This window comes from Tachypleus tridentatus, chromosome 6 (assembly GCF_004210375.1).
Source record: "Tachypleus tridentatus isolate NWPU-2018 chromosome 6, ASM421037v1, whole genome shotgun sequence".
Classification (NCBI taxonomy): domain Eukaryota; kingdom Metazoa; phylum Arthropoda; class Merostomata; order Xiphosura; family Limulidae; genus Tachypleus; species Tachypleus tridentatus.
The window spans coordinates 55314084-55340578 of record NC_134830.1 but is presented as its reverse complement, the minus strand read 5'-3'; the positions used below and the strand labels follow the sequence as shown (position 1 = coordinate 55340578).

General features: G+C 30.7%; 1 protein-coding gene across 1 annotated transcript in view; it reads right to left on the bottom strand.

Moving 5' to 3' along the window:
* Positions 1-24480, bottom strand: part of GlyRS (glycine--tRNA ligase) — a 48983-nt gene extending 24503 nt beyond the window's left edge. Inside the window, exons 1-10 of the mRNA XM_076504893.1 lie at positions 24177-24480; positions 23243-23344; positions 13916-14018; positions 11457-11598; positions 9002-9090; positions 7635-7711; positions 5547-5692; positions 2062-2211; positions 917-1079; positions 116-280 (exon numbers count right to left, since the gene is read on the bottom strand). Coding sequence (XP_076361008.1) covers positions 116-280; positions 917-1079; positions 2062-2211; positions 5547-5692; positions 7635-7711; positions 9002-9090; positions 11457-11598; positions 13916-14018; positions 23243-23344; positions 24177-24407 — 1368 coding nt within the window. The 5' untranslated portion in view covers positions 24408-24480. The remainder of the gene's footprint in view (positions 1-115; positions 281-916; positions 1080-2061; positions 2212-5546; positions 5693-7634; positions 7712-9001; positions 9091-11456; positions 11599-13915; positions 14019-23242; positions 23345-24176) is intronic.
* Between the last annotated feature and the right edge of the window lie 2015 nt (positions 24481-26495).

Sequence of the window (26495 nt, the reverse complement as noted above, 5' to 3'; positions counted from 1 at the left end):
TCACTACTATATTAATCTTACAAAATATTGTTGTTGTCAAACATTAATTACAGTATAAACTAATTATTCCTCTTTATTGAAAGCCCCCCCAAAAAATTAAAATCTGATGGCATACATAAGAAGTCTTGCACTCTGCATCCCAGCAATCACAAGCATAATGAGCCATTTCATTACTCATGTGCTGTCGGAATCGAAGTCTTCGAGGATCAACACCAACCTTCACCATATATTGATAAATTCTTGCCATAAAATAGCCTAGAGTCTCATTGGCAATTGTTTTCTGAAAAATAAAACAAGACAAATCCATTTTAACTATTTTGAATAATTCAAAATAAATTGACTTGATACATCAAGACATGCAGTTTTCTGTAAAGAAGTGTGATCTTCAAAATTTAAATAAAAAAGTTTAAAAAATCATACAAGCTTATACATAATATTAAAACCTTCAGAAATAATTTAATCACAAAACACAAAGAACAAATGTGTATTTTAATAAAATAACCCATTAATAACAATACCACAGTAAGGTACAACCAATAATGTGGATATAAAATCTATTTTTCAATACCACAAAAAACAATTTTAATAAAAAAAATCTTCACTTTTGGCTTTAATGTTTTCTAATTAACCAAATACACACACTTATCTTAAGAGAAATGTCAAATACCTACAATTAGTGGAATGTTTTAAACACCTTTATACCCATACTAATTAATAACCTAACATCCAACAGCAAATGCCTCCTACAATCTCATGCCCATTTATACTCTTGTCCCTAAGACGTATGTCCAGCAATGGTCACTTGCAGACTCTCTTTCTTAACTCGAATATGACCAAGGAAGGTCAAAATGTTGTTCTCTACTTATCAATAAAAGTGCTAATACCCATACCAGCCATTCTGAGATAGTGTTTTTACCTGTTTTACTGCCTCTCCTATACTTGTTTGTTCTGCTGCCTTCCCTTCCATCTGATTACATGCAGAGTAAAGAGTGACAACCAAATTTTTCACTGTGTCAAATTTTGGGTGCTCCTTATTAGCAGGATCCACAAAATGTTCTATTTCAGCCATTGTGAACTCTCTGAAAATACACAGTAATTTCTGGCCTTAAGCAAGTTTTTTTGTTGATTAATTATATTTGCTGCAAATATGTACAAGAGTTTTAAAAAATCCTTGAGCATTTTATTCAGTAAATGAACAAAAGTACACAAAAATAAAATTGACAAATGGAAACAGCAATGTTTTGTCCAGGGCATAAAAAGAAAAACTGGAAAATATGCAACATGTTTACTTGTTTTTTTTAACTGTGTGTGTGTGTATTACTTAAAGCAAAGCAACATCAGGCCATCTGTTGTGTTCACCAATGGGAATCATCATAAATCCAAAGGCTTACCACTATCCCAGCAGAGGACATGGTTGACTATAAAGTTTAGTATCAATGTCTGAAATCACAGAAATCTACCAAACAGAATTTAAAAACTAGTGTTTCATGTTAAGTATGAAGTTAACTAGATTTTGACATATACACAGTTATATGTAAGGGAAAATAGGTTCTGAAATACACAAAAAAGTATAAAAAATAAAATCAGTATATTTCAAAATAAGGATAAAGTGATTTATTTTATTTTTTTCAAAAATCCTGTTTACCTGATTAAAACAATCTGTTGTTTAATGTGAAATGTTGTAGTTTTCTAATACTATCAAAACTACATTGTTACTAGGCTTTATCTACATCTCATTGTATATTATATACAAATTATTTTTTAGTTCCTTTACAGGCACTTCCTTAGCTGCTAAATGCATTAATGTAATCTCATAGATTCTGCATCCAAAAATAAATCATTACAGAAAGAATCAATTAACATTTCTTCTACAAACTATAAAATTTAACCTATTCCCAAATCTTTAAACTTGAATATACTATTCTCTGCCAACTACATCAGTTAGTTTTCTTACGTCTAAATAATAAAGACAAGTTCATGACAATGAACAATCCAGAATTTATCCCTGGGTTTAGAGAAACAAAGATTTTACCTACAGTAAATTTACAATGGTTACTTTACCTGACACGAATGAGCCCAGAGCGTGGAGAAATTTCATTCCTGAAAGAGTTTCCTATCTGTGCAGCAGCAAAAGGCAGCTTGCTCTGGTTGAACTCTAACAGTCGTTTGAAGTTTACAAATATACCTTGTGCTGTCTCAGGACGGAGAAACCTGAAAGGGACAAAATGTGAGGGACATGAAACATTAGAACTTAAATCTTGCTTTTAGTTAATACAGGCTAGGTTTGCAATAAAAAATGTTCTCAAAAACTAATTAAAAATATTATAATTTTTACTTTATCCATTCAAAGAAAAATACTTTGTTTGATTCAATACTGAATAATGTAGAAATTTACTATATGTCATATACCACAGTTTAGTCATATTAGTCAGTTTAAATTGTTTTATCTAGAATAGCCAGGAATAAACAAAAGTATATTTATTGATATTTTAAACTCAATACAGTATTAGCCCTTGACAAATATCTTCATATCTTGAAACCAACCAAAACACTTGGGAGCCAGGTGTGCCTAACCTAACTTCACTACTGTTTGTACCAGAAATGTATGTTTATTCACTTTCACAGCAACAAATGCATGCTAATAATCATGATATCAACAACCACTTGAAAGTATTGCCCGAAGTAACTGCTATTGGTCCTGTCTGAGTCTAAATATGTGCACTGATTCGTTGACATGAAGAAAAACAAAATGGCATAAAAGTAGTAATGTGTTGTACAATCACACAGCTTCCTTCCTGGACAAAAAAGAAAAAATCTAAATCCACAATTAAAACCCTAGAAACATAGTTTGATTTAAGACACAAAGAATGGAAAAACAGTCCCTGACTATTAAAAGCCCAGAACTGTTATGGATTCCATTTCTATTTAACACAGCCTTAGGCAGGAATAAAACAGAAGAAAACACACGGTATCATGATGAAAATTTTTAGTCTCTATGGTGATCTGGTACCTGGGATTTGTAGAGGTCTATATTAAGTTATACAGTGATTGCAACAGTGTTATTTGTAAATATAGCACATCATTATTTAAATACAAATCTACAGAAGGAGAAGAAATGTAATTTTCATTAACCAAAACAGCAGCATCACTGGGTACTTAGAAAATTTGAGACTTGGGCTAAAGGGCATGAGAATATTTGGCTTTTCAGTATAACATTGAGCATGGCTTTCTATTCTGATTTTTCAGGATACCAACTGGAAATTAAGGACACTGTCAAATAGAATTGGAGCAGAAACACCATGTGTCAGTGACTAGCAATGCTTCTGAATCAAAGCATCTTAAGTGTGGCACATTTATTACTTGCATGATAAAAATAATGAAAGTTAAACCACCACTTAAAGTACAATAATTACATATAAAGCTGTTTAGAATCAGAAACCAGACAATATTAGGGCTTAATGATGCATTTTGGGTCAATATCATGTCTCCCATTTAGAAAAACAAATGTTACTCTCCTCATAAGTGATGTTAAAGGTAAATATGATAACCTCTACATTTTTACCACAGAATTATTAAACAGCCATGTTCATCAGCTCCTGCTACAAGTTTCTAAACATCAAATATTATCATTTGCATAAAGACAATGCACACAAAATGCACTAACAGAATCCTGTACTCACTTCACATAAACAAATGTATTTATCATCCTGATAAAGTTCATTTGATGAAAAGGTTGAACATTATATTTTTAATTACAGCACTGTTTGTCATCTTACTTAGATTTTTGTACATCCTTCAGCAAACAACAAATTCCACTTTCAGCACTGTACATTAAGCCCATTCAAGAAATATCTTTGGAAAATCAAAAGATAATTTTGTTGTGGCACAGGTAATTAAAAGATATTATACAAACATCATTCATACTATTTAACACATAAAATAAGAGATTTCAAAAGTAAATAAATTACATAAACTTAACCATCAGGATCCTATTCAATGAAGGTACATAAAAATTTTGAGGGATTATTTTTGTTCTTATGATCACCCTGTGGTAACTTATGGTACTATCTTACGTCACCATTACACAAATTAAAAATCCTTCAATATAGCTAATTAGCAAAGGTAACACTTGCACGGAAATGGTTATTATGACTTGATGAGACAAAACAAAAAATAAATGAAAACTGCTTTCAACACTTTTTCAAAAATTAATTTACTGCATGTAAGCCTATTTCAAATACAACTTAACGATAGTAGAGACATCTAATGTTTCTTTTGTTTTCTCTCAATTCTCTCATTAGATCATTCAATACAATTATAATTTTGTATAAATATGCATTTTTAAGTGTGATATTTGATATCATAATTTTGAATGTAAAATTGTGTTTTTGTAATTTCTTTATAAAATCACAAATTTGAAATGCAACTGCCTAATGGAAATGATGCCAATACTTAATACCCCCAGAGGTCTGTATAAACTGTTTTACACATACACGAGTCAAGTCACATTTTAAGATATGGTACAAAGGTACAACACATTTCATTATTCAACATATCAAAATGTACTAGTGAATGTCAGTGTTTTCATTAAAAGAACAAAAGTTATTTCTAACAGCTTAGAAGAAATAATGACAGTCCTTTTAAAATCATTAAAAAAACTTGTAATACTCATTTGTTAAAAAAAAATCACAGAAGTGAGAATAAAGTACCATTAAAATTATTTTTTATCTATTGTGATTTAAAACTTTGTTAATCTGAGTTTGAGCACTGAATGTGAGATAAACAAAATACAATGAAATGTGCACACACACACACACTGTTTGAGTGTTTATTTACTACTAATATGTATGTGTGAAGACACTGCTGAAATTACATAAACTCCTCATTTTTTTGTTATTCAAACCAGAACTTTTTGTTTGATTTTTGAATTTCACGCAACGCTACACGAGGGCTACCTGTGCTAACCATCCCTAATTTAGCAGAAGGCAACTACTCATCACCACCCACTGCAACTCTTAGGCTACTCTTTTACATACGAATAGTGGAATTGATTGTAACATAATAATGCCCACACGACCAAAAGGGTGAGCATGTTTGGTGTGACGGGAATTCGAACCCGCAACCCTCCAATTATGAATCAAGTGCCTTAACCACCTGGCCACGCCAGGCCCCAATGTAAAACACATACATTTAAACCATTATATCACACTGTTACACTTGTATGGAAAAACAAGATAGACTTATGTTTACTTCAGAGAACTTATCAAAAAATTATGGTATGCAAATTGTCTTTAGACAAAATAAGTTGTTTAAACTTAAAAACATTACAAAAATATTTATTTTTTTTAAAACCAATCAAGTACTGGATATACTCAAAGTTAGTTTTTTTATTCAATATATACATACATCATTATAAAAATAATGTTTTCTAATATATTCAATTATTTTTCAAATTATTATATCCTTCACTGGAAACTTTCAGGCAACAGTACAATTGTAGAAATGTTGACTCAGAAACTGACAGACTATCTCTGTAAGAGACTTACCCTTTTACCAGGCCAGTAGGCCCAATTGAGGTACTAAACATTAGGTTAAACTCCATTGCATCAGAAAGATCATTGCCAGTTATTGGTGATTTCATATTAAATCTTCTAAGTACTGCATTCATTTCCTCTTTATTCATGCCATCTAACTGTTAGTAAAACAAGATTAGCAGTTACTCAAAATATAAAAACTACTAATAAAAATAATTTTAAGTCACAACAGCAATACTATATACAATTTCTATAAGTCAAACTTAAAATAGGAATTTTGCCCATTTTTGATGAATATAGATATATGCATAAAACACTGTATTCAAGATATTATTGAAGATGATAGGACCTAACAAGTACATCAAACCATTTCTCAACAAAAACTGCTTCCAAGTATCTGGAGGACAATGAAACAGAAAAATAACCCAGTCTGGAATGATGGAAACCTATAATGGTGCAATGGGTTTAAGAACTGATGACTTGATGTGCCAGAGACATCAACTAAAAGTTTACTCAAGCTAGATAAACTGACTTACAACCAACTCTTGCTTGGTGAATAAATGCACTATCACCTTGAAAGATATGAACACCAGTGGGATAAAAGCATTACAATGCAGGATAAATAAATCTTTTGTACTCCCTAAAAGTTTGAATTAAACAGTTGGAGTGCATGCTGGTACATTCCTGTATGTACAAGCAATTTGTTAAAAGTAATTAGTGACATATGTAAACACTACCATGATATACCAAAGAATTAAGTTTTTTATAGTTTTCTTTCACACCAACTGACTCTACCATGACATAGTACATGACTGAGTTATGTTTTCTCTTACACTGATTGGCTGTTACCATATGCCACATGACTGAGTTTTTATAATTTTTCTCACACCACTTGACTACCATGAAATGCCACATGACTGAGATTATGAAGTTTTCTCTCACAATGATTGAATCTATCTCTATCTCTCTCAAATATATATAATCAAATAATGATTATAAATATCAATACAAATTACAATAAAATTAAATTTAAAATTCAACTTATAAAACATTTTAAAACATGAAAGTTGGCTATATTCATTTCAGCAAAGTCAATAAACATCTTTTAACTATGTTAACAAGCTGTTCCAACAATACTTCAAAAATGCAAAATTGCATCAATATGTCGATAATTAGATATATTTGTGTTTTTTCAATGTGCTGTGTTTTTCTTGTATAAGTGAAGAAAATACAAGCTTAAACTTATTATCGTATTACTTCAAATTTAAGATGTAACTTTTTTCACTTTTTTCATAACTGAAAATTAGGGTGCATCTTAAATTCAAGGTACTATTTTTCATTCTTATTTAAATGTAAATTTAAAAGAAAAGTTATTCTGTGCACCAACAGACTGAAAATTGTGCAGCCTGTAAAAGGTATACAGTGAGTGAGGCAAACGTACCTCACTGGCATGGTATGAAAACCAAGTTGTTTTCTTGCAATAAAATTATAAAGTTACTTTCTGGCCCAAGAAAAGGAAAACATCCTGAAATTGATGTTTAAGAGAGTTACAGAATAAAGGGCCCCGTAACGAGAGAAGTCTATGTTAAAAGTGAAAGAATGTGTAGGAAATAGTGGTATTTCTTTTGAGGCTAGTTGTGACTGGTGTGAGAAATTTATAAAAAGGTTTATTATTACATCGAAGGACGACAGTCAGAAATTGCCATCAGATTTTGAGGATGTAGAAGATAGAACATAAAATGACAATCTGTGACAATAGTGAATCAAGTTATGAAGATGTTTCAACTTCAGAACATAATATCAGAGTAACATTTTCATTAAACAAAGCAGGTAGAAATATTATTGTAATGAAAATTTTAAACTTCCTATGTATTTTATATATATTTCTTTATATATCATTTTAAATACATTAACATTTTTGATTCATTAATAAACTCTTTTTAAAACATTTACTCCTTTCTAATTATCATCCAGTTTTTTTCCTAAAAATCCCTTTTTTTAAAAGTGATGGGGGCATATTAAATTAGCGGGCATTTAAATTCAAAGTAATATGATATTTTTCGTCATCTTCAATAATCATAACATAAAAGTAAAACTTACCTTTACAATAATATCTTCATACTCAGCCTTTTGTTCTGCTGTTGTTTTTTTATCCATCATAAGTTTTTCCAAATGAGCTACAACCACAGAAAACCTCACAATTAATAGGTGTTAGCAACAACCATGTTTCTATTTTCCATACACCAACATGTAATCTTGACAAAATACACATTTCAAGTTATGCTGACTTCAGCTTTCTGAGAGATAAAATCAGGGACAAAGACATCTTTTTCTATCAGGTAGACAGATTAAAAAGTTTTAAATCCACAACACAGATCCCAGATTTTTAACATTACTTATTTTGCACATCAGTTCAACATCAATAACATCCAATCAGAACTAAAATTTAAACCATAAATAACAGTTATTTCAATATATAAATCTAACTAATAGTATAAAACATCACAAAACAAAAACTTATGATTAGAATGCTGTGATTCATTAATTGGGTATCCTAGCTGTCATAACCCTAAAAGAATTTTACAAGGTTTGGCAAGTCAAGGAGACTTAAATGCATCCTATACCCATATAAGATAGGAATGTAAATTTTTTTCATAATAAAAAACTTGCATAAATAAAATAAACAAAAAACAAAATGTTTATTCGATTTTGTTAATGAAAGTAACGTTAAAGAAAGAATGTATTATAACTTTATTTACAATACTTTTACCATCAGTAAAACTTAAATTTGTATTTTATTTGTATCATGAAGCCATTATAATATTAGTACATGAATATGTTGAATGCCATTTTGACAGTTTTACAAGCACTAAAATTTTCAGAGTTAGACAAATGTAACTACTTCAATTGGTAACATTAATTTCAACCTTGCTGTATGAAACTGAGAAACATACCTCCAACAACATAAAAAAATTAAAAGTAAAATGTGGAAATCCTGCAATTCTTTTACTAACTTACATTAGAATCTGAATAACTTAACATATTTAAATAGTTTACAGAATATAATATATCTTTGTGTTAAAGATCCACTAAATGTTATATCTTGAACACACAAACAATCCATTTTCCTCTTTTAACACATCATTTAAAGAATTTATTACTTTCACATTAATGTGGCTGTAGGTTAAAAAAGATTAGAAAATAATGTAAAAAGACATTTACAGAAACTTCTGTAGTAAAAATAATTGATACACATGATGACGAGAAACCCACTTGAAGTAAAAATGTATTACAGGACAGCTGGAATAAGTATTAAAAGTTTTATTAAAATAAAGTAGAGAACAAAGTTTTGACCTTCTTAGGTCATCTTCAGGTTTATATAAAATTATAAATATCAGAACTAACAATAAATTTGAACTTTTACTAAAAAGACTTTTTTCCTCAGATTGATAAATATATTTACCTACCTTTTATTAGATGATCTAATCGAAAGCATTCTCCATTTTTCATATCCTTCACCATTAGATCAGCAAAGCGATCAACGTGACCAGATGCTCTGCAGAATAATTCACCAAGTATATGAACTTAACACAAGAATATCTTTGTTGGCTTAAATAAAGTAGATAAAAAAAGACACTGGCATATTATTCAAACAAATGTTGTTCTTTATATTGTTATTTATAGTAATATACAGGCACCTAATCAAATCATTATTCAAGATTTGTAACACATGACATAAAAACACTATAAACAATATCTTCTTGAAAATTAAAATTGAAAAAAAAATTATAGTTTTAGTTCTCTCTCTCTCTCCAATTGGAAATAATGACAAAATATAGCAAAACTTCACACAGCACAAGTTTCCTCTTTGATGTATTTATCTTTAAAAATACATGGTTTGTGAAATAAAATTACAAACGTTTAACATTTTTATCAGTGCATATGGATTAATTTCTTTTTCATTCATTCTCTCAGTGTCTGCTTTGAATTAACATTTACTCTAACTTGTCATCATATAACACTGGCACAGACCTGTACTCTTTTAAGATAGTTAGTCCTCTATCATAATATACTGAGAGGTTTACTTTATTTATCTAAGTATCAAAAATAGAGCTGAATGATTATCTCATTTAATTAATATATTTTATTACCTATTGGTTACACAAGTAATCCCAATTAAAATAACTTACTCATCAAGATTACATTGATTACTGTGATAAAAATAAACAATTAATCAAAATTAATGTTTATTATTATTACTATTTTCAATTATATCAACTATCAAAGTAATTAAAATCTTACTATTTTTGATTAACTCAAGACTGTTCAGCTTCATTAATTAGTGTCATGATTCATGAAAATGATCAACAAATTAAACTTAGTGTATCTAATTATTTGTGTCGTTGATTATTCCATCCATCCAAGTCTCAGATGAGAATAGTTGATTATTTGAATGTAATCAATCAACAAATTCTACTACCTGCCCAGCTCTTTACGACCTCATTTTCAATTCTTAAGGAAATGTTATAAAATCAATCCTAGACCCAAACATTTACAAAGAGTTTAAACTGAGTGACAGGAACTAACATTTTCATAGTGCTACCACAAGAAATGAATGTTTTGTTGACACATTTTTTCTTTAAATTTAAAAAAAAATTTTTCTTACAATCAAATATCAGATACTTTAAATGTATTATATAAAACACAAGCCATTAATTTCAGATTCCTTACTTTATTAGTGGTGGTAGTATTTTAACTGTCACTTTCAAAGTGATGATAATGTAAGATTCAGAATAAGTTAAGTTTTTTGGAAAAACTAAATAAATGATGTTCCCCACACCCAAACCTCTTCTACTAAGTTCTTTGTGAATTAGTATTTATAGCCAATTAGATTCACATTTAAAGATTACCATTCCTTTAACTATAGTAACTCATTTCATTAAATCGGTAAAACAACAAAATGCTATTTATGTACTAAACACATTTCATTAGTTATTATCTTTGTTGGTAAATAATTATACCATATAAGAGTACAATAAAAAAATATTTTACAGTTAAGATACTGGTATATAAGATTAAAGTTATTTCATTATTTTCATGAATTTTACTCATTTTGCCAAAGACCTCAGAATAAGACTAAAGTTTACAAAAACAAACATGACCTTTGCATATTTAAATACCTATAGAGTTCATAAAAAAAAATCACACGAGTTAGAATGGATAAAAAATAAAACACTGGACATTTTCTCCAAATTCTACAGGGGAAGTGGGTACTGCAAAAATATAGAGTTCTGGAGACAGCTGAGTTATAAGGGTTTGGATACATCCTGGGCTATTTTCTTATTAAGTGTCATTTTAAAAATAATGTTTGAAAAAAAACTTATGAGTAATTTAAAAGAACTTTATACATAATATTTTGAAAAATATTTTTAGAAATTTTAGTTGGACACGTTTACTATTAAGTGGCATGGAAACATAACAATACTAGATTACAAATTTGGTGTCTGACCATCCCAATTTGAACACCCTGCACCGAAATACACCCAGTTTTCCATCAAATATACATTTATCTCAGGATTAATTCAAAGTGACAAAAATATACAGAAATTCACAGATCCACAGAATATTCTCAATCTTAACCTATTTGCTTATTCAAAAGAAGTAAACTGAATCTTCAGCTTCTAAAACTTTCATCGTTTAGTAACTTTTACTGATTCAAGCATTGACAATAACTAAATCAATAAAAAGTGAAAATTATGAACTTCATAAAATATTATCACACTCAGTTTCTCTATACACAGAAAACTTAAGTCAAAACTGCATTTCAGTTTCCATACAAGAGAGTTTTCTCAATATTTGGATAATCATTTTGGGAATATCACGATGTCCTCGTCAACAGGAAATCAAATGCAAAATACTCACTTAAGAACAGGTTCAGGAGTCAACATGGTGCAGTCCACTTCCAACATTTGTTCTTCTAAGACAAAGTGACTGCGCCAAGCATTTAATATATTGGTTTTCATAGCACAACCCATTGGACCAAAGTCAAACTGTCCCGCAATACCTAAATTTCAAATAAAAGCTGTAATCCAACAGTGTCTATGTGATATTCATACTATTATAATGTTAGAAAAACACAGATTCAAGAAACCAACTTAACACAAAAATACATTACCCTATAACAAGGGTACTTTCAAAATGCAAGCTTTTCATCATCAGTTTGCTGTTGAAAGAGAAAAGTCTACCTTTGAAAGTGCTCAGGTTATGTTGGTAGTGTAACTTAATGGTATTCACACTATACCTGCATAAGGTAGATTAGTGATGTCAGAACACTCTCTTAGACACCTAGTACTCTGAAGAACTTTCCAGAATTACCAAAATATTCTAAATTACTGATTTTGTAGTAATGCCATCTTAAGTTATTTACAAATTATGAAAATGATCCAATGGAAAAATGAAATTAACAAAATTATTTAAACTATTTAAATTATAAATTTAGTTTTATTAGACATTCTGAACTTTTTTGAAAAAGAGTTTTGAGGACATTTATTATTTTTAATAAAAATGCAAATGTTCAGGCCTGTTCTATGAATATGACATCATGAATGTTTCAGTTGAGATTAGTTTTCACAAAATCATATAGGAATATCACTTAGGAATATCATTGAATAACAAATTTTGTATTTTTACATTGTTTTTCATTTAAACCAGTATTACACTTCAAGATACAGAGAAGTGAAATCTAAAAGTACACAGAAATGATAAAACTGGTACAAAGTAATTATGTGATCAACATTTTCATAACAGCCTTCACTACGATTGATAAAAGATTATTTGATCAAAACCTTGACCACTATTTTTTTTTCCTTTACAGCTACCTTTAAAATTCCTTTTTATTTTATAATGATCAATTTCTAAAGATATATTATTCTGTCCAGGACTGCAATAGTGCTCTGAAATTGATATTCTTCTGGTTAAGTTATTAGGGATATAAGACAAATTTCATCCATGACAAATTCCTCACCACTCAAATAAACTTACTCTTGAGCTCTCAATTCAAAAGCAAAGAGCACAAATTACATAACACTTAGTTCACTTGTAATGATTTTTTTTTTTTTTTATAGAAATAATATTCCACTGTGACTAGGCCTGAAACCCAGGATTACCACCTTATGCAAGCACTCTTTCAACTACAACTACACTTTAAGAAGCTTCTTCCTGTAATGGATAAGACTAGTGTAGTTTATAATTTTTTGCCAAAATGTACAATCAAAATACTGACTTATGATGCTGTTACAAAACATTACAACAGTCCAAACAAGTTAAACTACGAAATTTCTTAAATAGTGTGTATCTTGTCTGAGACAGAAATCAACACAGAATGGAACTGGCTATAGCCAAGTAACAAAGATGCTAACTAAATACACGAGTAGTTACATTAAAATTCATAAGTCTATCTGTATATATAAGAACAAAGCACACTTGTATTGTTGTTATAAGAAGGTAACTTACTGTTGGTTTTCAAACACCAAAACTTTACCACAATTTAGTTTTCTATTTGAAATAAACGTTATTAAGAAAAACCTCAATCCATAAAGTAGCTATCCTAAAGTCATCACAAAGCAAACAGCTCTTATCTAGTTCTTCAAAAAGGCTAAATACATCTTGTGAAAAATTTACTAGTTTACTGCCTAAGATAATTCTGTAATAAATTATCATTTCAAATCATTTTCTTATATATATATATATATATATATATACACACACACACACACTATAGATGTTAAAATGTTATAATTTTTCCTATACTGAAAATAAATATACTCCTCACAGGTACTTCTAGGAGTGAAAGGCTTGTGTTGCACAAAATAATTTTCAAATAGAGGGCAGCACTGAATGAGAATACCTATGTTTGTGAGCAGAAGTATGGTACCTCATTGGAACTTGTTTTCTTTGTCTCACAAATGGAATGTATTCAGTTGAAAAGTTACATTTATTGTATATCAAATATCTAAAATGTAAATAGGACAGAGAAGTGGTTGCCAGCCATTTTAGACCATTGATTCTTCTTGAAGGCCAATCTTCAACTTAGTGATATAACACTAACATATGTAATTTGAAAATGTACATAAGAATGGTTTATATTAATACAAATTTAAGTCACAAGAGATAATTGAAAAGTAGGTCAACTGTATGCAAATGCTGGGTAAAGTTTGTAAACACGCAAGATCGACCTCCTGTTTTGAGGCATAAAGTTTACTTTTTAATGCCTTCAAATGTTTCTGCATACTCCTGTACCATAATACAAACCATTTACTGATGTAAAGGTTTTTATAATTGCTATTAAATATATTTTAATTTGTGGCACATCAAAAAATTACCTCCATAAATTGAAAACGACTGGTCAAAATAGAACCGACGTTTCAATAAATCTTCCATCTTGACTCGATCAAAGCCAACCTCAGGGGGGGCAAGTTCCAACTCCTATATGCACAAATTCATTAAAACACAATGTTAATATAACATCCATATGCAGAATCATAGTTCCATAAAACTGTTGTAATTGTAAAAGTGTCACATTAATATAACGCACACATAAAAGAACCGTATTTCCATAAATTATTATAATTCTGGAAATATCAAGTAAAAATAGTGAGGACTCCAAAAACAATAAATCTGAAGTAAAAATGAGGCAAACTAACCATACAAGAGATTATTGTACTAAAGGTATTCATATTCACCAAGCACACAGTACATTAAGAAATATATAAATTATTTTCAAGGAGCACAAGTAAATGTGAACTATACATCACACAAAAAATGTAGTAAAATATCAAAGTAATTCTTGTATGAAAATTTTAACTGGAAAAATTAATTATTCTACACAAGTAGATATAATAATTACTCTACACAAAGATAAAATAAAACTGTTACAATGTAAAATTGAATATGAAAATACTTTCAATTTTCAGTAAAATGTAACAGATTTACTCAGCCACTTCTGAAGTAATCTTCATGAGCACGAACATGTTGTATTTCTTTTCAAATGTTAGTATCTTCTAAAACTTTTGATTACAATACAATAGAAGAAAAACCAGTTTCATATTTATAATTAAACTTACATAGTTTCTTCAATATTTTAAGGTGTGCCTAAAGTTAGACTTAATTTTTTTTTGAAATAAATGTTTATAAAATTTAATTTACTCGCTTATTTTTGAGCTCACATTTCAACAGTTGTCCCTTTATAAATTATCAAACATGTTAGGGACGTCACATGAACTGCTTCCATACAGTCTTGTACATCAGGTATTGAACTTTGGTTAGGAGACTGATGTACAATTCCATTTTATTAGATAATTTCTTTCATTTATCATCAAAATTGCAAATCTTAACTACTACTGCAGCCAGTCTCATTTAATTCATCATTTGTTAGGAAGTTGAATATTTCTGTGAATTCCACCCTTTATCAATAACCTGTGAATCACAGTCAAACTTCTTATAATGTTATTAAAACAAACTTGTACATATGGTGTTTGGATTTTCACTTGTCACTGCCATATATACCAGTGGGTTTATTACTTAAAAATACAACTCATTATTCATTACTCATTTTTTCAGAAAAAAAGTAAAATTTTTTTTACTTATCAGTTAACATGAAATGAGCACATTATACTATTTATTACCTTACACTTATTACATTTCTCTTATTTTCTTGTTATGCAAACCAACTGTTAGAACTATCTTTTATATTTTTGACTATATATCTGGAAATTAATTTATGAATCTGGTCTTTTTTTATGCTCAATATGGAACCAGTTAATCTAACTGCATAGTATGTATACCTGTAATTAGCCAGAAGAAAATGAAACTAAAACATCTTGAGCTGATATGAAAGCCATTTTGTGAACAACTTTTTAACACTGGTGTTTGGAGATAGTCAATGGAAAATTATATTAAATACATCATTGGATATTTCATTTACTAAGAACTTATAAAGTGAACTCTAGCTTTAAAATTGAAAAGACCACCACAGCAGGTGTACAACAGAGGTGTGGGAGATAAGTTAACATACTGGATATAAAAGTTGGTTCACGGAAAAAAGCAATGGGTTGTTATAAATAGTGTTCAGTCAAACTGGATTAATGTTACAAGTGGTATATCTTAGGGCTCAGTGTGAAGAGAGCATCGCTCTTTTTGATTTACATTAATGAGATGGATAAAGGAATGGTCAATAAACTAAAGTTTTCTGATGATATCAAGGTCTTTGGTGTTTCTGGCTACAAAGAGGACATTACTGCTTTACAAAAAGATTTAGATAATTTGTTTAGTTGGCAAATAAATAGCTGATGGGGTTTAATTATGATAAATACAAGATATTGCATGTGGGTTATCATAATTTTAAGTGTAATTTAAATGGGAATAATCTTAAGAGTGCTATGAAAGAAAAGAATCTTGGTGTAATGGCTGATCAGTCTCTTAAGCATATAATCAGTGTGCTGTTGTTAGTGATAAGACAAATAGGATTTTAGGTTGAATCTACAGAAATATTGAATACAAGTCTAAAGATGTTATAATTTCATTATACAGGTCACTGATGAGGCCATATTTGGACTACTATACCCAGTCATGAGTTCTTTACCCTAAAAAAATGTTGAATTGTTAGAAAGGGTTTAGAGGAGAGTTACTGGAATGGTACCTGTGATGGAAATGTTATCATACAAGGAGAGATTAAAATCATTAAACATGATTTCTCTTAAAAAAAAAAACAGTTAGAGGGCATCTCACTGAAGTGTTTAAAACTATTAAAGGAATTGCCAATGATGATGCATCAACATTTTTCATACTTAACAGCAAGAATTATAGAAATAGGGGACACAAATACAGATTTATTTAGGAAAAGTAGAAGCCATTTTCAGCTAAGACAATTTTATTTTTCAAACAGAGTGGTTGGCCTATGGATGTTGTGGAAGCAGTAAATTTGAGTGAGTTTAAATTTGAGTTGTCCCTAAACATTATGATAAGCTAACAAAATGACTTAGTTCTGTTTGATGAAAGTACCTGTATAGTTACTGTTCCCATTAATAACTTTATATATTATAACTCCTTACTGATGAAGGTAATATTATAAAAGTAACTGTTTACTAAAATACTGAATTATCCCTAACCTACCATAAATACTCACATAAGCACATGTATGAAATCACTATAAAATGTGTTTATCTTGTTGAGCAAATACTGTAACCCTTCTTTTTTTTAACATCATTTTAGGAAAAAAAAAGAATTCATTTATTTAAAAAGTTATATTTCTTGCATATGATAAACAACTATACATACAAATTACTTTATCTTATTTGACTTTAAGTCACACAATTTGGATTTTTACAAATTGGTGTCAGAGAAAACAATTAACAAAAAAGACAACAATACTGTAGTGGATTAATATTTGAAAATATCTCCAAATGTTTAAATGTAATGATGGTTGATATTTGTTTCTAAGTAAAACTGTGCCAAAAAACAAAAACATCAACTTAAGTTTAAGCCTAGACCCATCATTCCAATAATCAAACTCTTAACTAACAGCAGTAGTATTAAAAAACATGAAGAGAAATGGAATTTGTAAACCAAAGCCATTTCAGAAAATAAAGATATGAGAGAAGTAGTCTTATTTCTACTCTTGTACAGTACTGTTGTAATGGTTTCTCTTGTTTCGTGGGTTCTATTGAATTCTGAAGTAAAATATAGTCTACTCAACATCCAGTTTGCAAGTCAGGATTGGTTGGTTAGTTGGTTGATTTAGTGTTTTATGGCACCAAGCAACAAGGCTAACTGTGCCAAATGTCCAGTAAAAAGGTAAATGTAAATTCAGTAAAATTCATAAAAGAAAATTAAGGTAAAACAAAACAAAGTTATAAAATAAATAAATAGCATAAAACCAATGTTTACATTTAATCTACAACGTCAAGAAAAACCTACAGTAATTCAAGTTGTAGAGGACTTTCTGTGGCGTGACTGTAGTAATCATAACTCACCAGGAAGACTAAGAGGTAAGTACAAAAACCACCATCAATCACGTGAAGTTGGCCTTTCCAGTCCTGGTTTCAAGTTACTTAATGTTATGGTCGGTTTTTAATTTCAAACTGAACGAGATGAACTGTGATTTTTAAAAGGGAGCCACATTAAAAAGGTGTAACGTATATATTAAAAAATTTAAATGGCATTAGAAAGATTAATGGTCTTACAAAAACTAAAAACATTACCAAGGTGGACAGTGTAACCATCACCAATACACTGTCTAGTGTTATGGACAAACCTTCTAACAGAATATGCTTAAAATAGTGCCGTCGTTGTGAATCATAACAATGACAAGAAAGTAAAATGTGGCTGATAGTGATCTGAGTGTTACACAAACTATACACTGGTGCATCAGTTCCAGATAAAAGAAAACAATGAGTTAGAATACTGTGACCAATGCATAGACTAATTAGAACAACTTCCTCTTTCCAATGCTTACGGAAGTAAGACAGCCAAAGTCCAATATAGAGTTTTATTTGGAAAAGCTTGTTTTCAGATTGCTCACTACAAGTCGACTACCAGCTGGCATGGAGCTGAGCCTTGAATACAGGACATTGTCCATGTATGGGACAGGCACAGCAGTGATACTGCCAGAGCAGATAGACTTAGCTAGCGAGCTTTTTTCCGCAAATACCAACATGGCCCGGTATCCAGAAAAAATGGATAGAAGTAGATGTTAAAGAGAAATGAGCCAGTTGGTTTTCAATATTGGCGAGAACAGGGTGTGAACCAACGTGAAGCGATTCCAGGGCCAGTAGAGAACTAAGTGAGTCAGTATAAATAGTGCAGTTTGAGTACTGCTTAGCTTCTATGTGATCCAAGGCAAGAGAAATGGCATACAATTCAGCAGTGAACACAGAAGCTGTAGAGAGGATTCTGCATGCAAACACTGAACCACAACAAATCATGGCAAAGCCCACACAGTCACCTGATTTTGAACCATCTGTATAAATAGGAATGGAAGTTGGTTCAAAAGATGTTCAACAAATAGCAAACAGTATTTCCAATCAGGAGTGTCTACTTTTCTCAGATAACTTAAAGAAAGGTCACAATTGGGAACTGTAAGAAGCCATGGTGAGATAGGCTGACCAGTGGATACAGCAATGTTATTCAAGGACAGACCCAATTAATCTAACTGCACCTGGATAAGAAGGCCAAAAGGAGCAATGGCAGATTGTCTGTTCTGAAAAAGCATGGCCCACCAAGGAAGGAAAACACAACCCCAGGTGGGATGCTTTGGTAAGGTACGAAGTTTCAAAGCATATAGTAAATACAGTTGTAAATGGTGGAGGTGAAGAAAGTTCATGAGACTCTGTGTATACGCTCTGAACTGGGGAAGTGCTGAAAGCCCCAGTGCACAGCCAAAGCCCTTGATGATGAATGGGGTACAACATTTTAAAGCCAAGGTCTTGGCAGAGCCGTAGACCAGTAATCCATAGTCGAGTTTCAATTGAATAAGAGCACAATATATCTTTAGCACAAAACATCGATCCGCTCCCCAAGTGGTGATAAAGAGAACATGGAGGATGTTCAGTGCTCTTGTACATTTAACCCATAGCTTACGGTTAAAGATAAGCCCCAAGAACTTTGTCTCAGAGACTACAGGCAGCACAACTTCACCTATATGGAGTTCAGGATCAGAGTGAATACCCCGTTGGCAGCAAACGTGCATGCAAACAGTTTTAGAGAGACAGAAGCTAAAGCCGTCTGCTGCGGTCCACTTCAGTAAACGATTGAGGGCATTCTATAGCTGCCACTCAATATACCTCATGTTCGACGACTGACATGAGATGTGAAAGTCATCGACATAGAGCCTATTTGCAACAGTGAGAAAAAGTTGTTCAGTGATGGCATTAATTGTTATACTGAAAAGTGTGACACTCAGAACACAGCCTTGAGGGACTACAAGTTCCTGTAGAAAAGAATGGGAAAGTGTCAAACCCACATGAACTCAGAATCTCCTGTCCATTAAAAATTTTTTAATAAAAATAGGCAAATGTGCAAATCAGGGAAACATTTTTAGTGGCTTAGTACTTTCTTTTTTTCTAATTCTAAACAGAAACTTAAAAACCTTGAAATATATGAAATCTGAACTGCCAATCAAAATTGCTAAATTCACCTTAGCTTCCAGGGTACAAAGAGTTTTTGTTGTTTTTTTCAATAGACTTGAATAAAAAAAAATTGTAATACCCTTTGTACTTAGAACCAAATTCAAGAGATTAGGTGGGCTAACTCAAATACTGAATGTTAAAGACAATAAAAATGTTTTATTTCTTCAAGTTCCATAGTTATTCACCCATAAGCCTAACTATGGAAATATCTTTGCCTAAACAGAAATTTCATTTGTAATCCTTCATTAAAACAAAAATTCATACACTAACATACCAGCTAAAAAAATCCTGTCTCAACAATTCACATCAAACAGATTCACTAATTAAATCTGGCCTAACTTATTATTTTATATATGGTTCAACTTTTTCCTCATAAAGTTTCAAGAAACTGACAGACAATAAAGGCCATGTTCATCATGTTACATTTAAATTCAATCCTTCTAAAAAAATCACAAACTTCTGGACTATTTAGCTTAAAAAATAGATTACACTATGCCTATTTTCTGCTTTATGAAATTCCTTGTGTAATCTTATTACATAAGAAAAACAATGAAATAATTTTAAACTTTAATAATTAGCAGAAACAGAAATAAAGGTACTATTGAACACCTATACTATTAATATCTATAAATCTAAACAATACAATCACCAAATAAATTCCAAAATATGCAAAGAACAATTATCATTATGATTTAAAAAAACAAAATATTTTCCTTTTTAGTCATTTGCTGTCTCTAAATGGTTGAATCACCAAAATCTTTGAGTTTGTGATTTGTGTACAAAATGGTTTCTTCTCCTTTATCATTACTGCTGGTATTTTCTCTCAATGTTTCGCTCAAGTAAATGGTTGTGAAAATCAACTCGAAATTCCATCCCTTGTGATACACTGCAGATAATTTCAGGAAGAACCTTGGGCTTTACAGCAAAATGACTCATCTCTGGTGAGTCTTCTCTGAAACTGAACATCTGACCATTCTCTTACCAAAGTATTAGGTTGAGGAATAATTTGTGAGCGTTTTTAACTAATTTCATTCAAGCATTACATGCAAGACTATACAATACTTCAATGCATGAACACATTACACCCAAAACATTTATTATGATACTTTATTTCATGTAATACCTAGGTATATAGTATGCATTGTTTTAAACAAAATTGCAAGAAATTAAATGTGAAAAGCAGATGGTGTCGATTTTGTCCACATGACATTCCATTTAATGAGCTGAAAATGAAAGCAAAAAATTAAAGACATATGAAAATCAAACACACCATCTATTAGAGCAAAAAATTATCTACCAAATGACATAAAATATTTTGCGAAAGCGTTTCATTTATGAATATATTTTTTTAACTTGAAAAAACGCTCACGAATTATTCCTCAACCCAATACTTTCAAAGACAATTATGATGGATGATACTTAGCTTGAACTGCCTATCTTCTTAGATTCTACTCAGATGCCTCATTCACTTGACTGTCCTAGATGTCAATGACAGATTGACAATTACAGCACGAGGTTTATTGGTCACAGAATGAGAAACTATTTGAAGTAAATCTAACCTCACATCCATATTTCCACAAGTCAATTCCCAATATTCACTCTTCCTTGATGTCAGTTACTGACACAAAACAGGTACAGAAGTTCCCACAATAAATGTTACTTCTTTATTTTTGATGGAACTTTATAGTTCATTTTCTTGCTTTATCTTTGAAGGCAGCTTCCCAGCTTTCATTACAATTATAGCTGTAGAATCAATACCAATCAGTATTGTGGAATCAATGTCATTCAATATGTGAACAAAGCTTCCCATCAATAAATCCATGGACTGGTTTCCTTAAATAATTCACTCCTTACCTTAACTGAAATGGAACTGTGTGTTTTTGATTATATTATGAACAGCTTTTTCATAACAGCCTTGGATGTGAGGTCCGTATTTTTTCACACACAGCAGTTTCCTTTTTTCTGTTATCCTTTGGAAACAGCTTCCAAGTCTTAAAGATTTATGTCTGCAGTTTGTTACAAAACATATTTCAAAGTCCTGTCCTGTAATTTATTTCTTCAATTATAAGTTCACAGTTGCCTAACTGTTTCTGTATCTCCATCATAGAGTTAGCAGTTCTACTTCATTTGAGCTAAAAAACAAAACAATTCCTAGACAGTATCTTTCACAGTTTAACAGCATCTTATCATGGTTTTATCAACAACTGTACAGCTTCCTTTAACACACTGGCTCCCACACGACCCACCAGTGGGTTGTGATAATCTTCATGAGTCCTTACCCATCCATATGTTGTGTCTAAACAATGTTATAATACTAATGAGTTAAGGCAGCTGTTACTGCAGCATTTGGAACAATAACCTCTGCTATGTTGAGAAAAGTGTCTCACAGAACATGGTGTCGCATAATATTATGCAGCGAGAATGAGGGACAGCACACAGATACACTGGATACATAAGATATATAGATGGGTAGGGACTTACGAGCCACCCTGTAGTAAAACCCACACAACCTACTAGTGAATCATGGTCTATTACTTTTTAAAGGGCTACTTATTGGCTGGGACACATCAGCTACACATACACTCTTCCTAAAAAAAGTTATTGTAAATTAACTGATAAAACCCTGGAAAATGTAAGCAAAATAGGCTTGGGAGCCAACATGTTAAAGATATGTATGTACTAAGTTTTAGTGTAATCTACATACTACCTTCACCTTACCATACTGCATCATACTACAGTAAATAAATTATTTCACATGAAAAATACACAAGCTGAGTAAGTAAGCAATGAAACACTATTCAGCTTATCTTATTATAATACAGCTTGCAATGTATATGTTTAAAACTCAGATCTTGGAAACTACAATACTGATCATCACCAATCATAACCGATTAATATTTTTTTATGAGTAGGCAGTACTTTTATAGCTGAGCAATAAATAAGAGTTAAAATCTGCCCAAAAATATGTTTCATATTTAACAAATAAAAAACACAAAAAGGAGCAAGTTTTAAATATAAAACCATCAAGAAACAAACTTAAAAAAAATTATTTGTTTTTATTAAGTGAAAATATCATGAGTGTTGCACTAGAAAAGCAAGGCACTTTCATTTACAGCTGTGTCTACAATGAAATACTTCCATAAAATCTACTCTGTAACGTAACACCGTGATGACAGTTCATTTATAAACTAAAATTCTAGTTTATAGTTTCTCGTGGATAGTGAACATCATTGAATGTCAAGTATAAGTGCATTGTTGTAGACTCATCAGAAACTTCCATAAAAACACAAAGACCTAACAGCCATGAACAACCAGTTATACCTGACCAGTGGGCAAGTACTTCAGTTAGTTCACATAATGTTCAGATATTATTTTGGTTTTTCACTGTTAAGATCAATAAAAACATTTCCATAATTGCTGTAATGATAATCTAAAACATTAAAAAACTAAAAAAAGGCCTTTTTATCTATTCTAAAATTAATCTAGATTACAAACAAGTTCTGTAATTAAATAATTTACTTATACCTTATCTTCCAAGATTTTCTTCCTCGTTTTCAATTCATTAATAGCTTTTTTCACATCTAGTTCAGCTGCACCATTTTCTTTCAAATTTCGCACAAGATCACCCTGAAATGTTGAAAATAAAAATGTTATAAAAATAAACAAAGAAAAAAATGTTTATGACAAATAGCTTCTGTCTAAAATATATTTACATAAATACAATGTTTTCAAGTTTATGTTTAGTTTCTAGATTTATTAGGATCTATATAGTTGTTTATAACAGCATGAAACTTCTACAAGTAATCCATGTTTCATTTTAAATATCTTTAAAATTCACTGTATAAGACGTTTTTTTCTTATATATAACTGCTTTTACATCTATGTTAATGTAATTTAGTTTACAATATTTAGTTTAATTAAATGCATAAAACTTTATTTAAAACTATATTGTGAAAAAACAAATTTTGGTTACCTAACATATGATGCTACATTTTCATTTAACATGTAACCCACTTGAATAAGGAATAAATCAACAAAATTACAAATTATTATTGCCGTTTCAAACAAAAAGCTGATTCATTAATACTACAGATTAGCAATAGTATCATAATTATTACATTTTCATAGAAATAAACGCCATAGGATACGAATAGATCTTGTCAGAAGTAGAATTTTAAATTTATATTCGTATGCGTCAGTTTTAAACTTAAAGGTTTAACAAGCCAAATTATTTTTCTATGGTTTAGATATCCTCTGTTACGTGTAAATAATTTATTAAATTTAATCTAACAGAATATTTGGATAAAACATCTCCATATGCTACTGTCTGAGTAATTATAAACAAACTTTATAGTTATACTGATAAATTTTAGGGTAAGTTTGTGGAATGTCCGTGTTAGTATTAAAACTATTACCAAGAATATTAGTTATTGCCAAGTTAAATATACAAAAAAATTACCTGCTCCTTAACTGACTTTCGCAAAGGATCTAAGATTTCATTTACTTTTGGATCAGTCATTGCTTTAGTATAAGCTAACTTCAACTTTTTAATTTTCTTAGCTCCCCAATTATTTGAGAGGTTTTTCGCTGTTAATCGAGAATTAGAAAATAGCCTAGTGCCAACGTCGACAATACCGATATACTTGAATGAGTTGTACCCAAGAAGAAAAAATCGTTTTGCCACATACATTCAACACAGGTTTGTTCTACATTCAGGTTAGCTTTGAAGCATGTTGTCTGATGTAATTTGTTTGAGAGTACTCATGGTAACAAAATGCCACAAGAGGGCAAGAATATAAGAATATTTGAAACAAATAATTGGTTTGTTATTTCACAATATATTAAAATTACTGGTTATTTATAAGCAATATCACGTTACTAGTTTGTCACTCAGAAATTCTGTGATATATTCTTGTTGCTTTGAAAATATACGGTTATATGAATTGATAATATTAACATTGATATATATAAGCATATTCTAAAATTGCATATACTTTTATTCGCCCCCCGCTAATACAGCGGTAAGTCTAGGGATATACAACCCTAAAATAAGGGGTTAGATTTCCTTCGGTGGGCTCAAGCAGATACCCCGATGTGGCTTTGCGATAAGAAAACACACATACACTTTTATTCAGTCCCATTTTTAATTAATATGTTGTTTTCGTTCCAATTTCATTATTTCAAATTCCATAAGTTATAATAATTTATTTCGTACTTTTACAAAATATAACCCTCAACATCCATTATTACGCTCAGAATCATCATTTATGAAATACATATATAGATTATATTATTTCTGTTTTGTTGAACTTTGCGTAAATATTTTGTTTTGTAGTTCAACATAAAGTTACACAATGAGCTGTCTGTGCTCTTCCAACCATGGGCATCGAAACTCAGTTTCTAGCTTTGTAATCAGCAGACATGACGCTGTGCCATGAGGTGGGGATTAAGCCGCTCGAGGGCTTTCTATGCTAGTCGTCTCCCATTTAAATATAGCAGACTAAAAAAAAAAGTTAGTCAATACCACCCACCACCATCATCATATCTTGGGCTACTCTTTCTTCCAACAAAAAGTCAGATAGATTCTCGTTTTATAACGCTAGACATGATTGAAAAGGATAGCAATTCTAAGTCACAGATTTCTAGTCAAAATTCTTACCACCAGGCTGTGCTAGGTCCAATGAAGTGGTGAGAAAATACTTGCTAAAGCTTAGCTAATTTTATTCAACAGATTTACAGAAAATTCGATATTTCATATTAAACAGATTATTAAACAGTTATTAATTATCTTTGTTCTGCTTCTAATTATTTATACAAGAAAGTTCACGTGTTGCTACTTATGTAATAAAAAGTAAACAATGTTTGAGATCAAAACCTTCACATTCTTTGTCACGGCGAGTTTCAAATAATCGTGTGTGTGTGTGTTTTTCTCATAACAAAGCAACAGCAGGCTATTTGCTGAATCCACTGATGGGAATCGAGCCCCTAATTTTAGCATTGCAAATCTGTAGACATACCGCAGTACCAGCGGGGGACTCGAGTAACTGTCATGATGTTTCTGGATTTACCTATTTAGTCTTTGGAAAATCAGTTTTACTGTTCCATAAGTAAAAAGATTATTTTTAATTACCCGTAACTTCAGTGCATTAGATCCGCATGTGACGTATTCAGGACGTCACACCTACAGCCTGAGAATGGATCAAGAAACGGAAAAATCGTGATCTCTATTGCAAATCTACATGCACACAGGATAAAAATTTCACAAAGTTGGGGTTGCACATCGCATAATACAAAGGTTTTCCAGTATCATATAAGCAAGAGTTATATTACAGTATCATGTGCTCATTTTACTTCAATAGAATTATTTAGAAAACACGATCACAAATAAAATTGTATTCATATTTGTTTAAAGCGCGCAAGTTTCTTGAATGATAAGCTATTTAATATAACTTGATGTCATGTTAAATATTTTAAAGTTTACACTTTAAAAACATAAAGCTGGTAAAGCAACGAACAATCACAGACAAAAAATATGTAATAAAAATCACATTAACTGCATGTTTTTATTTCATGTTGTTTTTGTTTGTGTGTGTCTGTATGTGTTTTTGTTGTTCACATTTCTGCCTCCAGTGATACAGCGGTAAGTTTGTGAACTTATAACGCTAGAAACCGTGTTTCAATACACGTGGTAGGCAGATCATAGATAACTCATTGTGTAGGTTTGTACTTAACTACAAACCAACCAACAAACAAAATATCCATATTTTTGTAAATTTAT